Source organism: Ochotona princeps, chromosome 7 (genome assembly GCF_030435755.1).
Source record: "Ochotona princeps isolate mOchPri1 chromosome 7, mOchPri1.hap1, whole genome shotgun sequence".
NCBI classification, from domain to species: Eukaryota; Metazoa; Chordata; class Mammalia; order Lagomorpha; family Ochotonidae; genus Ochotona; species Ochotona princeps.
The window spans coordinates 74,662,048-74,678,093 of NC_080838.1; the positions used below are offsets into that span (position 1 = coordinate 74,662,048).

At 37.1% G+C, this 16,046-nt stretch overlaps 1 protein-coding gene across 3 annotated transcripts in view; it reads left to right on the plus strand.

Moving 5' to 3' along the window:
* EPHA5 (EPH receptor A5) overlaps positions 1-16,046 on the plus strand; it is a 336,440-nt gene that overhangs the window by 288,159 nt on the left and 32,235 nt on the right. For all 3 annotated transcript variants that reach the window (XM_004590860.4, XM_004590861.4, XM_058667260.1), the window contains exons 9-11: positions 783-850; positions 2,753-2,878; positions 3,493-3,678. In XM_004590860.4, coding sequence (XP_004590917.2) covers positions 783-850; positions 2,753-2,878; positions 3,493-3,678 — 380 coding nt within the window. The remainder of the gene's footprint in view (positions 1-782; positions 851-2,752; positions 2,879-3,492; positions 3,679-16,046) is intronic.

Genomic DNA, 16,046 nt, shown 5'->3' on the forward strand with positions numbered 1-16,046 from the left:
TCTGGACAGCCTGGACAGCCTAGACTATGCTAGACATATCTGTAGCAATATTAGAGCATATATAATTTTTTTAAACGCATTAGCTATCTACTGCAAAATCGTCAGCTAAGACGCAGGCTTTGCAGGAACAGGTTAAGAGCTTGTCCATGAGATTTAACAGGACAAGTTTTGTCAGCATTTAGAGCAACCTGGAAAAACTGCAAACTAAGGAGTTTATGAGAAAAAAGTGGAGTCCAGGGTTTACAGAATGGGATCTCAAGGCATTGCAGGTTGTGCTTAATTCATAGTGACCTGAATAAAAAACATCCAGGAAAACTAAAGATTGCACACAAGGAAAAGAGATAAAGAGAGTGATAAAGACTGATACAGAAGCAAACAAACACAGTCAAAAGAACTGGGTGGCGCACCTGCTAGACTGTGGTATCAGATGTGTAGTTCGAGCAATTTGTCCTGAAGTAGAAGGTGTCTCTGAGCTGACAGAATGAGTTCAAGGGGGAACAACAAAAAAAAAAGGCTTCTATGTGGCTATGTGGTACAGGGATGTTAAAAAAAATGAGATCAGAGAACAGACTTCCCCATGGAATCTAGGCAATGTTGTTAGCTAAATGTGGAGGAATACTGACAGGAGAATCAGTGTCATCCAGAAGGAATATGGGTGCTATTTCCGATTATCAGAATGATTACTAGTTTAGGGTTGTAGTAATCTCAGGAGCCTTCCGTGCTTCTGGGCAGATGTGACTGACCGATTTGAGACGAGCTAATTGTAGCTTACTTTGTTCCAGGCGGTGTGGCTACAGCAAAGCCAAGCAAGATCCAGAAGAGGAAAAGATGCATTTTCATAATGGGCACAGTAAGCATGTTGCAAAATAAAAGCAAAACAGAATAGGGAATGTCTGTTTTTAAAAAATCTTGTTCTTTACACAATTGATCAAATATACCTTGTTCAAAATGCAGGAATTCTGTTAGGATTCTAGGAGGCATGGGGCTTTGGACTTTGTTGGCTGGCCTTTGCAAACAGCTGTTTTGTTTAAGATGTATTTATTTTTATTGAAAAGGCAGATGTACAGATAGGAGAACCAGAAAGATCTTCCATCCACTGTTTCACTCACCAAATGGCCACAATTACTGGAGTTGAACCGATCTAAAACCAGGAACCAAGAGTTTCTTTTGGGTCTTACATATGGGAGCAAGGGCCCAAAACTTTGGGCCGTCCTCAGCTGCTGTTGCAGGACGTAAGAGAGGCACTGAATGAAAAGCCGAGCAGCCTGGAAAGAAGCCAGAGGATCAGCCAGCTGAGCCATGACACCGACTACTAGTTTTATTCAGTATCTAAGGAATATTTCTGTTATAATCATTCAAGTAAAAATAAAAGGCTTAATATAAAATTTTTATATTTCAAACAAACTCTCCAAGCCAATTCTAATTCCTGTCACTAGAAATCCATCATTGAGTCACAACACTGGGTTAAATAAATGATGCCTTTTGGCGTTTTTCTTCATCCAACACTACAGTTCCTCTGAACAGCTGCCTAGGTTCAAGGCACTTCAAAAAAAATGCCATAAAGAAATGTAGAAAATTTTGGCCTGGTGCAATGGCTCAGTGACGAAATACTGACCTTGCAAGCACCAGGATTCCATATGGACACTGGTTTGCATCCCAGCTGCTCCACTTCCCATCCCACTGCCTGCTTGTGGCCTGGGAAAGCTAAAGAGGATGCCCCATAGCCACAGTACACTGCATAACTTTGTGTAAGACTCAGAAGAAACTCCAGGCTGCTGGCCTTGAATAGGCTCAACTAATCTCTGGCCATTGTGAACACCTGGGGAGTGAACCAGCAGATGGAAGATCTTTCTGTCTCTCCTTCTCTCTGTAAACATGATCTGCCTATCCAATATAAATAAACAAATAAATAGATAAACAAGTGCATGCCAAAAACAAAATTAGAATAGATAATTTTAAGAATTTGGCTCAGGAAGATCTAATCATGGTAGTTTAATAGGTTTCTTTTTTCTGTTAATAGTAATGTTTAAGTTAGTTTGCCAAGGAAATGGCAAAGGATTTCTTTTGTATTTTGTCACTCTGGCTTGAACACAAAATGTAGATCTCCAGAGCCATATAACATGTTTTAGTGTTCAGACAATTTCGGAGTCTTAGTTAATATTCTCAAAAACATGATGAATGCAATCTTGCTAGTCTTTCAAGTGATAAAATAGGGTCATAAAACAGGAAAGTTTGGTTTACTGTCTTGCAGTGACAACAGCAAAGCAACATATAGGAATCTCCTTTTCTTTTGATGTTTATGTTTAGTCACTATTGTAACAGACCACTGTAAGTTATTTGAAATTACTTTTTATAAAATCAAAGTGAGTACTCTGTGATAATATTTCTAAATAACAATGTAACCAAGCAATCGGAGACGTAGCATCTCATTGTGCAATTTAATAAATAAAGCTGTCTTATTTTGCCTGTGATGCTGATTTCTGAATTTTGTCAAGGAAAGATGCACTTATTAAAAAACATGATGACACATGCATTTCTTGTGTATACAAGCAGTCCAGATTCTCTTGAAATGACAAAAACTATATACAAAAGCTGTGCGAGGGACTCTGAATTCTGCGTATCATCCATTATTGAAGCGCAGCTCCTACCTTCTAGGAACTAGAGATGTAAACCGTACTACCATATTAATAAAGTTGATACTGTTGCTTACCCACTACAAGCACTGCCATTTTAATGCACATTTATTTTTCAGTTAAACTGCCTGGAGTAAGAACTTACATTGACCCACATACCTATGAGGATCCCAACCAGGCGGTCCATGAGTTTGCCAAGGAGATAGAAGCTTCATGTATAACCATCGAAAGAGTAATTGGAGCAGGTGAGACAAGTCTCCTTTGCACTTCTGGCTTTATTTGCGTTACACAGTGTCATAGACCGCTATCCTGGTCTAACACAGGATGACTTAATTTTTCATACTTGTCTTTGTTTCAGACTTGCGTGCAATTGGCCACATCATAGTACAACCTTGTCTTTCATATATGCTTAATGTATTGAGTTTCTAGTCTATACTTGGATAAATAATATCTCATCATCTATTTGATAAATTGTTTCTACTGTCCAATCCGTTTCTGTCTTAATTTTTTTTTCCTTTTGGATAGTTTTAACCTTTTCTTGTCTTTGTTTTGTCATCAATAGTACTAGGGGAGAAAGAGCAGGAAATGAGGGTGTAATTTGGAGTTCCTGGCTTTTGCTTTCTTTCAAACATTCCCACAGTGGTTTTGTAGATGAAGTGACTGTAACTTATGACCCAGGGGCTTATGAGCACCTGTAGATGGTTTTTCTCAGTTTGCTACTTATTTCCATTAAAATGGATAGTAAAGTTTATACTACTGCCTCCCAAGTGTTAATTTTGGTCTAATTTTTAATAATGTGAAGGGTAGATTGTAGTAAGAATTGAAAATGAGATTATGTTTTCTCCATCTTAATCACAAGGTGAATTTGGTGAAGTTTGTAGTGGACGTTTGAAACTACCAGGTAAAAGAGAACTACCTGTGGCTATCAAAACGCTGAAAGTGGGCTATACGGAGAAGCAGCGCAAAGATTTCCTTGGCGAAGCAAGCATCATGGGGCAGTTTGATCATCCTAACATCATCCACTTAGAAGGTGTTGTGACCAAAAGTAAGTGCAAGGGTAATTCATGCCTGCATGTATAATCCTGAGTAGATTTCTACTAATTTCAGATGTGTGAGATGTTGTCCATAGTCATGTATTGATGTCTCTGCTTTCAACGATAATTGTACTGTTTTTTATTTTGTCGAAGATTGTTTTCTATGATTTGAGTTGTCTTTTAACAAATATCTGTTAGCCCAATGAATATGAATATAGTAGAGAGAAGCATATATGAGAAGTAGGAAGACAGCCACATTTTTTTCATACTGACTTTAAAATTTCTATCCTAAGGAAATGTTAACTTCAAATTTTTGACTGAAGGATTAAGTTTAAAGTGTAATAGGACACCAGAATCATAGAACCCTTGCCATTCCCATTCCTATGTACAGTGTGTCCTAACTTTATCCTTTCTACCTGAGTTGCCAGTCACCAAAATCGTTTAAAAACTTGGGTAAAGATAGTCCCCTTGGCTTCCAAGTGTTCTGGCGTCGAGTTGAACCTTCATATTTGTGAAATACGCATAGAAGCAGTGTACTCAGTAACCCTGCAACGTAGATAAGTTTTTTCCAATGATATGGTTTGCACTGTACATTATTCTACCTTTGATGATAACCTAAAGACAGAATTACTGGGACAAAATGAAAGAATTACTTATTGTAGAAGCAGCAATTAAAGAAGTAGACGCAACAGCTATGGGAAGACCTATTTATTCTAAGAGCAAAATAAAGAAAAATGTTTTATAGTAATTATATACCAGGATATAAATGTAATGATATTTTAAAAAGAATATGCAATCAAAACATGGTCTGAATTACACTAAAATAAATTTATAATGATCTTTTATTAAGGAACTATGAGTGTGATGCTAGATATTGTGGAACAAGTATCACAGTAGAGAAGATTCCATAAGACATTTCTGTGTGCTGAATTTGTGTATCAATTTAAAATGTATATAATGTAAACATAGTTCTTATGTTTTGTGATCTCATGTGTAATACATATCCTTTAAAACGTAGTTCTTGTGAGGATACTGGAAATAAATTGGAAGCCAATATTTGATAAATTTCATGTCATTTTTCACACGGCTACCACATTTCATTTCCCAAAATGAACTCTCACTGCAAATGCTATCAAAGAAGATAAAGATTGAGCTGCTTGGACAACCAGTCTGTCCTCCATAACGATATACGTTACAGTGTTCAGAATGGTGCTAGGATAGTAAGACCCTCAAAAACCAGTGTGAGCGCCAGTCAAGAAACTATAGAGTGAGTGTAGTTACCCAGGTTGGATTTTGGTTCCATCATAAGCACTGTGTGGCTTGGCAAAACTTAATCAAGCCATTAGAATCTTAGTTTCCTCATGAATTTATGAAGTGAGAAACTTATCTTTCATTTTGAAGACAACATGAATTAAGTCAGATCCACTTTAAGGGCCAGCATTGTGGATAATGCGTAAAGCCAGTGCCCGTGACACCGATGTCACGTAAAGGCACCAGTTCCTGTCCCAGCCATTCCTCTTTCAATCTATTTTACTGCTGATGGCCTGGGAGAAGTAATTGAAGATGAAGTAAGTGCTTGGACCACTAGCACTGACATGGGAAACACTAATGAATCTCTTAGCTTTTTTCTTTGGTCTGTTGTTTCCATCTGGGGAATGAACCAGCGGGTGGAAGCTTTCTCCCTCTCTGGCTCTCCCTTTCTCTGTGTAACTATGAATTTCAAAGTAAATCTTTTTTTTTAAAAAGTGGCATAGGATTACAGGTCATTCTCTCATAGACAGATATCATTTCCTTTGGATAGATTCCCAGAAGTCCAATAACTGAGTCATAAGGCAATCAATTGTTTCATTTGAGCACTTTCCATACTGACTCCCATAGTGGTTGTATTAGCTTAGGCTCTCACTAACAGTGAAGGATGGAATACCTATCTTCCTATATCCATGCCAGCAGGTGTTATAAGTAAAAGGTCTGAATGTAGACCAATCTCATTGGAATTAGGTGGAACCTCAATGTGGTTTTATTTGTATTTCCCTAACAGCTTGGGAGCCAGCATTTTTTCATGTGTATTAATCATTAGAATTTCTTCCTTTTGAAAAATTTCTATTTCCTTTACCCATTTCTTCATAGGATTGTTTGTTTGACTGTCATTGAGTTTCTGCTCTGAAACTCTGTGTAAATACTGCATATTAGCCCTTTATCAGCTGTGCAGTGAAAGTTTTTTCCCATTCTGTTGTTTCCTTCTTCACTCTGTTGATTGTTTCCTTTGCTGTGCAGAGCTCCTTAGTTTGTTGTTTGTTTATTTTGGATTTGACTGCCTGTACGTTTAGTGACTTTTCTAATAAGTCTCTACCAATGCTTTCATCTTCTAGAGAAGTGAAGATACATTGTAGTATGTATCTGTACTCCTGAATCAAGGATGGACTACAAACACAACTGTTTAATGTATCTTGACAATAATATGCTGAACTTTCTGCCATTTCTATACCTGCAATGTCACGACACACTTAAAGAATGGTGGGTGTAACAACTGTAGAACTATACTGTTGTAATAATATATGGGAAATTAAAAAATAATATAAGGGAAATCAACAGGAGGAGAATTGAGAGGGGGTGGGAGAAATCCCTGAGCCTGTACAACTGTATCATAAAATCAATAATTTTTAAAAAACCATGTAAAGTTTAGAATGGCCACAGTGCAGAGTAAGCACTTAATTCTTTCATAGTTGATTTTATCTCTAGGCTCTGAGCTCTTCCATATCCATTTTACACTTGTTTCATTTTCATGGCCCTTATATTGACTTCTCCCTGTGTTGCATCTTTCTCCAAAATTCACACACTCATATTTACTACAAATCCAAATATTCAAATTTCATACCTCTGTGAAGCAATTTCTCTCAATGATCCCTGAACTTCCTTCACTCTCTTATGAATACTGTGCCTGTGTAACTTTTCCAGCAGTCTATAGTATTCCTTCCATTGATAAAAAATATCTAAAACTTACACTTTTTGTGTATTTCACATCCTTCTTGTATAAGAATGTCTAACCATTGAAGTCACAGTTCATGTCCTAAGTATTTGTGCACACTGTAGTGTTTAAATCTAGACCAGCCACCGCATCATGTTTAAGTACTGATTAAAAAGAAAAAAATGATGCACACTTCAAAATAATGATATATAAATTGAGTTATATGAATGTAGAATATAATATAGTTTTGGAGGATGTATGAACAAAATAGCAGATAATTACATTTTGTGAGTAATATTTTTTCATCTGTTTAAGTGAATATATAGTAATAGATATCTCCAATAATTATTGGAGCCTAATAATAGAATCTCTTGACACAGTGTAGAATTGGTTTTATGTGAGAATTGACAAAGTAAGACAACATATTATACAAATGAATTGCATTTATATAAATCTATGTAAATATAAAACTTTGTTTTTAGAAGCTAATATCTGTATCAACAAATAAACATATCTAGATTTTGTTATCTCTACTCCCAAACACGCTACTGCAATTGGGAAGACAATTCTGCATTTTTGATCTCCTAATCAAATATTCTACTGATCACACTGCCTCCATGGGGCCAAAAACATAAGTAAAGGGAGAAATGAATACTTAGACAATTTCCTTGTGTATACTTTATATTCTCTGTGAATTGAAATCATCCTTCTGTTCTATAAAAGTAGCTCTGGAAACTTCAAAAGTCTTCAACTTGTTTTTAATTTACCATGTTGCATCTCGCATTATTTGTGTCCTTAATTTCATGCTCTCTGATCTGATGCTAATTTATTCAACAAATATTTTCAACCTGCAGCACACAGATAATGAGACATAAGTGCAACTAAATCTTATGATTCTTCTGATTGGAGTGAGGCAAGAGCCAAACCAGCACTCCTGTGGGTGGTGTCGTTGGCAACGTTCATCTTTCCTCCATCACTGTCTTATGTGCCAGAAGCTTGGCCTCCCATTCAGATTCCGTCTGTGATTTGTAGTGAAGCAAGATCTCTCTCTCTCTCTCTCTCTCTCTCTCTCTCTCTCTCTCTCTCTCTCTCTATCTCTCTCTCTCTCTCTCTATCTCTATCTCTATCTCTTCTCTGTGTGTGTGTATTCATTCTGCAGGGCCTTGAATCACATGATGTAAAAAACACAGGTCCTGATACAATTGACTGATTTGCAGTGTATGAGACTTCAGTGGAATGTACCCAAAGATAGCTTTCACTGTTTCATCAGATCAGAGAAAACATGTAAACGGGATAAGGCTGTAACTTCTGCATTTCAGCATCATTTTTCTACCACTCAAAACGTTCCCAAAGTGACTTACAAAATATTTCTGCTCCTTTCTAGAATTCCCATAGTTCAATGTATTAACTTGTTTTTTAAAATTTATTTTTAAATTTTTTCATGATACACTTCCATAGGCACAAGAATTCCTTCTTCCAACCCTCCCCCCAATCCTTCCACTGTGACCGCACCCCCATGTTATTACAATAGTATAGACCTTAAGCAATAGTCAAGCACACTGTTATTGAAATGTTTCATGGCATGTAGGCATAGAAAGTGGTAGAAAATCTAGTGTCCTATTGACAGTGTATATTTAACAGTTTCATTGGGAGTTCTGGCATTCAGGGGTAGAGATACATACTGCGATGTGTCTTCACTTTTCAGTGTATCAGTCTCCATGCCACAGTTCTGTGAGAAAATCTGTATAAGCATGTCTGCTTATTTGTCTATTGGTTTTGTACTTTCCATGAATTTGCCTTACATCAGAGAGAATGTATGATATTGTCCTTTTGGAACTGGCTTATTTTACTGAAAATAATGGTCTCTAGTTGGCATCATTTTATTGCAAAGAGTAGAATTTTATCCTTTTTTAATGGCTGAGTAGCATTCCATGGAGCAGATTTATTCCTCTTTTCTATACATCTGGGTTGTTTCCTTGTCTTTGCTTGTAGATTGTGTCACTATAAATATAGGGTTCCAGGTCACTTTCTCATAATCTGATTTTCCTTCCTTCATATATATTCCCAGGAGTGGGAAAGCCAGGTCATACGGCAAGTCAATTTTCAGTTTTTTTAGCACTCTGCATACCAACTTCCATAGTGGTTGTACCAGCTTGCACTCCCACTAACAGTGAAGCATGGTACCTTTCTCCCAATATCCGTATCAGCAGGTATTGTTAGTAGAATTCTGAATGTAGGTCGATCTCACTGAAGTTAGGTGGAATCTCAATGTGGTTTCATTTGTATCTCCATAATGTCTTGGTAGGCTGAATATTTTTTCATGTCCACTAGCCATTAGAATTTTTGCTTTTGAAAAATGTCCGTTCATTTCCTTTACCTCTTTCTTCACAGGGTTGTTTGTTTGCTGTTGTTGAGTTTCTGAAGCTCTTTGTGAATCCTGGGTGTTAGTTCCCTATCGACTGTGTGGTGTTCTAAGATTTCCTCCCATTCTATTGGTTGCTTCTCCACTCTGTTGATTGTTTCCTGCGCAGAACTTCTTAGTTTGATTTTTGTTAATTTTGGTTTGACTGCCTCTGCTTTTGGTGACTTTTCTAAGTCTTGCCCAATTCCTGTCTCTTGTACAGTGCTACCTTTGTTTTCCTCTAATAGTGAGAGTTTTGGGGTACAGATTCAGATTTTTTTATCCATTTTGTGCTAGTTCTTGTATAAGGGGACAGGTGAAGGGTCTTGGTTCTTACTCCTGCAAGCGGCTATCCAATTTTCCCAACAGCATTTGTTGAAGAGGCCAAACTTTTTCCTGGAAAATTTCCAGGCCTGTTGTTGAAGATTTCTTGGCTACCCGTGTGTGGGTTCGCTTCTGGGGTTTCTGTTCTGTTACACTGATCATCTTCTCTGTTTCTGTACCAGAACCATACTGCACTGTGGTTTGGTTTTCCTCCACCTTTGTTTTCATTTCCCAGGATAACTTTGTCTCTTTGTCATCTCTTGTGTTTCCAGGTTAACTCTCCTTTGCTATTTTCTATTTCTGAGAAAAATGTTGTTGGGATTTTGACTGGGATTGCATTGAATCTGTATATTACTTTGATAATATGAACATTTTAATGACATTTTAATGACATTGATCCTGCCAATGTCTTCTGTTTCTAAAAATATTTTGTGGTTTTTATCATAGAGTTCTTCCACATCTTTGATTAAGTTTATTCCAAGGTGTTTAAGATTATTCTCTGCTATTTTAAAGGGGCCTGCACTTAAAATTCTTTCTGGGCCATGGAGTTATTTGGCCATCAATATGTCCATTAATTTTGTGCCCTGCTAACCTAACAAACTCTCTTACGAGTTCCAATAGTCTCTTGTTTGAGTCTTTTGATTCTCCCATGTATAGAGAGTCATCTGCAAAAAAGTATTATTTCATTTCTCGTTTCCACATCAAACTCCTTTAATTTCTTTTTCTCGCCTAATAGCTCAAACAAGGACTTCCAGTGCTATGCTGAATAGTAGTGGTGAAGGTGGAACATCTTTCCTAGTTTCAGATCTTAGTGGAAAAACGTACGGTCTTTACCCATTTAGTATGCTGCTGTCATTTAGTTTTTCACACATTGCTTTGATTGTACTATAGAATATTCCTTCCATGCCTAACTTGCTAGGGTTTTCAGCATAAAGTGTATTGGATTTTAACAAAAGCCTTCTCTGTGTCTATGGAGACAATCACATGGTGTTTAGTTTTCAGTTTGTTTATGTGGTTAATCACATTTATTGGTTTCCATGTTGAACCATCCCTGCATGTCAGGTATGTATCCAACCTGGTCTGGGTGAATGCCATTTCTGATATGTTGTTGGACTCTGTAGGCTAGTATTCTGTTGAGGATTTTTGCGTCTGTGTTTATTAGGCATATCAATCTGTAATTTCCTTTCTCTGTTATGTCTCTGTCTGGCTTTGGAAGAAAGAAAATGTTGGCTTCGTAGAGAGAGTTTGGAAAAATTGCCTCCCTTTCTTTTGTTTTTAATAGTTTGTGGAGGGCTGGGGTAAGTTTTTCCTAAACTTGTAGTCATGTACAAGTAAACTTTGTTCTATTATGAATTTAGTAATTCACAAATATCACAAAATTATTAGGGGTTTCCCCAAATCTCACTTTAAATAGATGGCAATTGCTGATGTGTTACCAGACTATTTCAACTCATTTATTGACTTATAATTACATTATTATCATTCTACCTCATTGAGTCTTTTCCTTTCAAAGACTGTTATATTAATTTCAACAGTCTTCAAACATCTCCACTTAGTCCACACATTGCTTCCTGCAACTGTTAGTAAAGCATTGCTCTCAAGTCAAACTTCATCATCAATAAATAAACCAGGGATCAAAATGCATTTAATTTGGAGCTTATTTGGATATGACTGCTGTCTCACATATAAATTCTGCCTAGTTCTTGATATGTCCATTTCAGATACTCTACTTAACCCTTGTGTATCTTTCCTTTCAACTTGATTTTCAATTTTAATTCAAATGCAACTTTTCCCATGAGGTGGGTATCTGTTACACTCATTTTTCTTTCAGTCCTTAGTGTCTGTGTAGCAGAGTAGGCATGTAGTAATGCCGACTCATTCATTAACAGAGAGCTTTCCAGATCTGTGTTAGAATACACACTTAGCAGTATAAACTTCTAAAAGCGTGGTTTCTTTTTTTCTAATTTTTCACTCGAGTGCTCTGAAGTGAACACCCTGCACATTTGAGTATTTCAAGTATTTGCTAAATAAATGAGTTCTCTTCCTGAGTCAATCATACAAACACCAGTAGCTTTTTTCTGCATTTTGTCTTCTTATCTACAATGTCCATTAAATCCACATGTTTTATTCCCACTATTACATAATGAACACATCAAAACTGACATAGGATCAGACAAATTCAGGTAGTTGAAATTAAAGAAAAGAATGAATAAATTGCACTGGTGTGGATTATTAAAATTAGTTAAAATAATATTTGTATTTTATTTTAAATAATCTTACGTGTAAAGAAGACATAAGCTCTGTAATATGCTAATTATTACTCCTAACAAATCATTAGCATCAAAAGAGTTTACCAGGTATAACACCCTTTGTCTAGTTCTTGGATGAAAGTGATGATGATATTGCTATAGGCCCTAGTATTTGGATTTTTTCATATAAGGAAAATCAACATTAAATTGAAATAACCATACCCCATATCAGGAAATTATTATGAATTAAATCCATATTTTCAAAGAGCTGCTGTTTTTGACTCTAAAATTTCACCTTTTAAACTATGTGGAGTCAAAGACATATTCTATCTTACTATGTATGTAAGAAAAGTATATTTATTCAAAATATTAATTGATAACCTAGTGTTTGTCTTTTCCTATTAATCACTGATGGTCAAGCAGGAATTAAACAGACTGAGTTTCTGTCTTTATACAGCTTACTTTGAGTAGCAGAGACAGAAAAGAAAATGCACTTACAATGTGTCAAATGGAGAAAGCCAAGTTAGTGAGAATATTAAGAATCAAGGGCTGTTGGCTTCACCTTGCTTGGGCTTGAGACACCTGGGAACTGAGCTGCAGGAATCAAACATGTTTGGGATGTTCTGGAAGTTACTGCTGCAGTGGAGTGAGGCAGAAGTGTCTGGAGAGGCTCATGTTAAGGGAGCAGGGGAGACGATATACAGATACTTCCTGGTCTCTCCAGTGACCTTACTTCATTTCAGCTTTAAAGAATTTACCAGAGTGAGACAGAATCCTATTCATACATTAAGGGGATCAGTCAGGTAACTGAGTTGAAAACAGGTGTCTTGAGCCAATGTACCTTTTTATTATTATTGTAAAGTTGTTTGTGTTGTTTATTGAAGAATTAAATATATAGAAAAGGAGAGCAGAGAGAATTTCCCATGTGCTGGTTTATTCCCCCAGTACCAGCTACGGCTGCTAGGAACCGAGGACTCAGAATGAGTCTTGAACATGAATGATGGGAACCCAAGTATTTCAGCTGTACATTGCTTCCTCCCAGGTACATGGCAGCAGGAAACTGGGTTGGTGACGGAGCTGGGACTCAGACACAGGCACTCTGTGTGGAATACAAGCAGCTCAAACACTCACCTCTTCCTTTTTTAGTATTTATTTACTTAGTAGCTGGTGTTTAAGCAGGAGGAAGAGAGCAAGCAACTGACATTATTGACAGGTCATGTGGATTAGTTGGTCCTTGAATGTGGGTAACAGATTCAGTTACTTTGGCCATCACAGCCGTCTCGCAGGGTCTGCATTGGCAGGAAACCAGAGTCAGGTACTCTAGGCAGGACTCAAATCCAAGTACTTCAATATTGAATAAGAGTACCTGCTATCCTGGTTGTCCACATCCTGTCTAGATAATGCAAAATCATTTAAGAAAGGTTTCTCATGAATGAGAGGAGTCCATGATCATTATGTGTGTTTTTCTGAGTGTTATCAAAAGACGTGACATTAATGAAGAAGAGTTTGGGAGGAGAATGATTATGGTTGACAATCAGTTGTGGGCATATTAAAATTGGGATGTCAATTAGCATGCTATTACAAAACCTTGTGTATAAGGTTGGATCTACCTTTAGCTCTTAAAAAAACAAATCATGTGTGAATATAAGTATGCTTGAGATTTTTTTACATATATGTATGTATTTATTTCTTTAAAGGCAGAATTGCAGAGAGGGACAGGGAGGGAGGAAGGAAAGGAGAGAAAGAAGAGAGAGAGAGGGAGAAAAAGAGAGAGAGAGAGTTCTTCCATCCTTTAATTTGCTTTCCAGCCTGCCAGCCTTCGCTCTTCTGGGTCTTATGGATGGGTGGCAGGGACCCAAATACTTGAATCATCTCCTGCTGCTTTATCCAGATCATTAGCATGGAACTGGGCCAAGAGTGAAAGAGCCAACGCTTAAACTAGCACCCATGTGTGATGTCGGAGTTGCAGGTGGCAGCATAATTCGCTGTGCCACAAAGCTGGCTCCAAGGAAGATGTTTTGAAAGCTTGGAATTTCTGCTTGTAGGCACAGTTTACATTTTTCTGTCCCAGTCTCACATAAGATATACAGGCTTTTTATCACATTTCCTTAAATTAGAATTATGTAATTTTATAATTGATTTACTGTAACATATTAGGCATACTAAAGATCATAATAAAATTGTGATATCTCAGTACCCTTCTGCATTTTAACAAACCACTCCCTTGCTTTTACTCGTTGCTGCTATCATTTTGTTTATATCTCTCAATAAGTCATATCTATTTCTAGTACAAACACAAGATTCTGTTTTCTAGTTGACCATTAATACTTGGATCACCATATTTGTGTTATTTCAAGTTTCCCTTGGAGTAAAAGCAAAAGTAATTTAAAGAACTTTTATTGTTGGCTTGCTAACTGGAATGCAATTTAAAGAGCTGAAATCCATTCATCATGAAGTAAAAGTATATACATTAAATTTTAAGTGGAAAGAAGTCACCAGTACATCCTGCAAAATGCTTCTGAGAGATAATCGGTAAAAATAGTTTTCCATTCAATCAGGGTGTCACTAAATGAAGAGCTCCTGGAATTCTTCACTGATTTCCTATGTTTTTTGATGACTTAGTGGTTTCAGAAAAGCAGCCGGAAACAATATGAATAAAATAATCAGTCTAGATTTAGTTGCAACTATTGTGGTACCACCTAGCTTAGTGTTTGTCAAACTGATGTAGCTCAGGGTGTATCAAAGCTCTTTCAATACCTGGGATTGGAGACTGTCATTCTACGTTCCCAACCTCTCAGGCCGTCCCCACGCTGCTTGTCAGGAACCCTACCCCAAGCAGCTGAGTTGGAGTCATTTCCCATGTTTGTTTTCCCAACGTTGAGATGTTTGATGTCAGGTTTGCATCGTCCGGGGTGACATATTCCATCTTCTTTTGGACACATGTTACTGAATGTTGACCCTGAAGTATTGTACTGCAAATAGACATTCTCATTTCTTGTTTATTGTGGGGGAAAAGGGAAAAAAAGAGACTCTACCCTGGGATTTTTTTTTTTAATTGTGTGGCAAAGTATTGCTGACAGTAAGCACAATGATGTGGCACAGACTTCCAGAGGTCTGTCACATTGCAAACCCACAGCTCAGTAGTCATTGAACAGTTACTGCTTAAATCCTACTCCCTACAACCTCTGGTGGCCACTGTTACAACATCTGCTAGACCTGAATTACTTGAGGTTCTTTTGCATACTTGAATTATCAAGGATGTAATTCCAAGTACTGTGGAATCCAAGCTGATTCCAAAGTAGACTCTTCAGAGCATAGACAAGTAACGACTTTATGAAATGATAGAATGCTTAGAGAGAGTCCTCACCTTGAATGTGCCCGGATCCCATATGGGCACTGGTTCCAATCCTGGCAGCCCTGCTTCCCATCCAGCTCCCTGCTTGTGGCCTGGGAAAGCAGTCAAGAATGGCCTAAAGCCTTGGAACCCTGCACCTGTGTGGGAGACCCAGAAGAGCTCCTGGCTCCTGGTTACAGCTCAGCGCAGCTCCGCCAGTTGCGGCTCACTTGGGAGTGACTCATCGGATGGAAGATCTTTCTGTCTCTCCTTCTCTCTCTCTCTCTCTCTCTCGATAGATAGATAGATAGATAGATAGATATAAAATCTGATTTTGCAATCAAAATAAATAAATCTTTAAAAAAAAAGAATGCTGAGAGAAGCTGAGATACTCCTAGGCTAGCTTTCAATAATGGACTATGCATTCCTACTAGGCTAATTCTCAGTGAATGGATAGTTTAAATAACACAGTCACGATGACCAAATTTGTGTATGTCCCAGAAAGTGAATATTCCTGAGATTCTAAAATGAATGTTAACATTTAAAGTTAGTATTTATTTTGAAATTATAGGCATCCTAGTATGAAGGAAAGGAAAAGTTCTATATATATTTAGATAGATAGGTATTTGGTTTCTGGCTTTGCTTCTTGTAACTATCTTGTCAATCAAAATCATGGGTTTGACTTTTCTAAATTTCTTTTTGAAAAAAATCCTAATGCTTTCATAAGAATTTGTAAGAACACAGTGTTTCAGAAATAGTAAATGAAGAAAAAAAATCAATAATGTGGGGCCCTATTATTATTATCAATTACAAAGGTCACTTCTATAGTGTGTTCCTACTTTCAGACTATACCTGGGATGGGCCCTAAGCAAATAATAAATACAAAGTAATATAGGAGCGCTATTCCGTGGGTAAAGCCTTGCTTTGACATGCTGTAAGAGCACGTTTTCCATGGATTTTTGATAATATGCTTTCAAAATTATTGGCAGATCCATTCTTTGCCTGTATTACAAGCTAGATAATGGAAAATGATCTATACAGTTTGATTGAATTTACAAGGGTTAGAATAAGCCAGGTTAATTATTGCTACGTCATTCTTGCAGGCT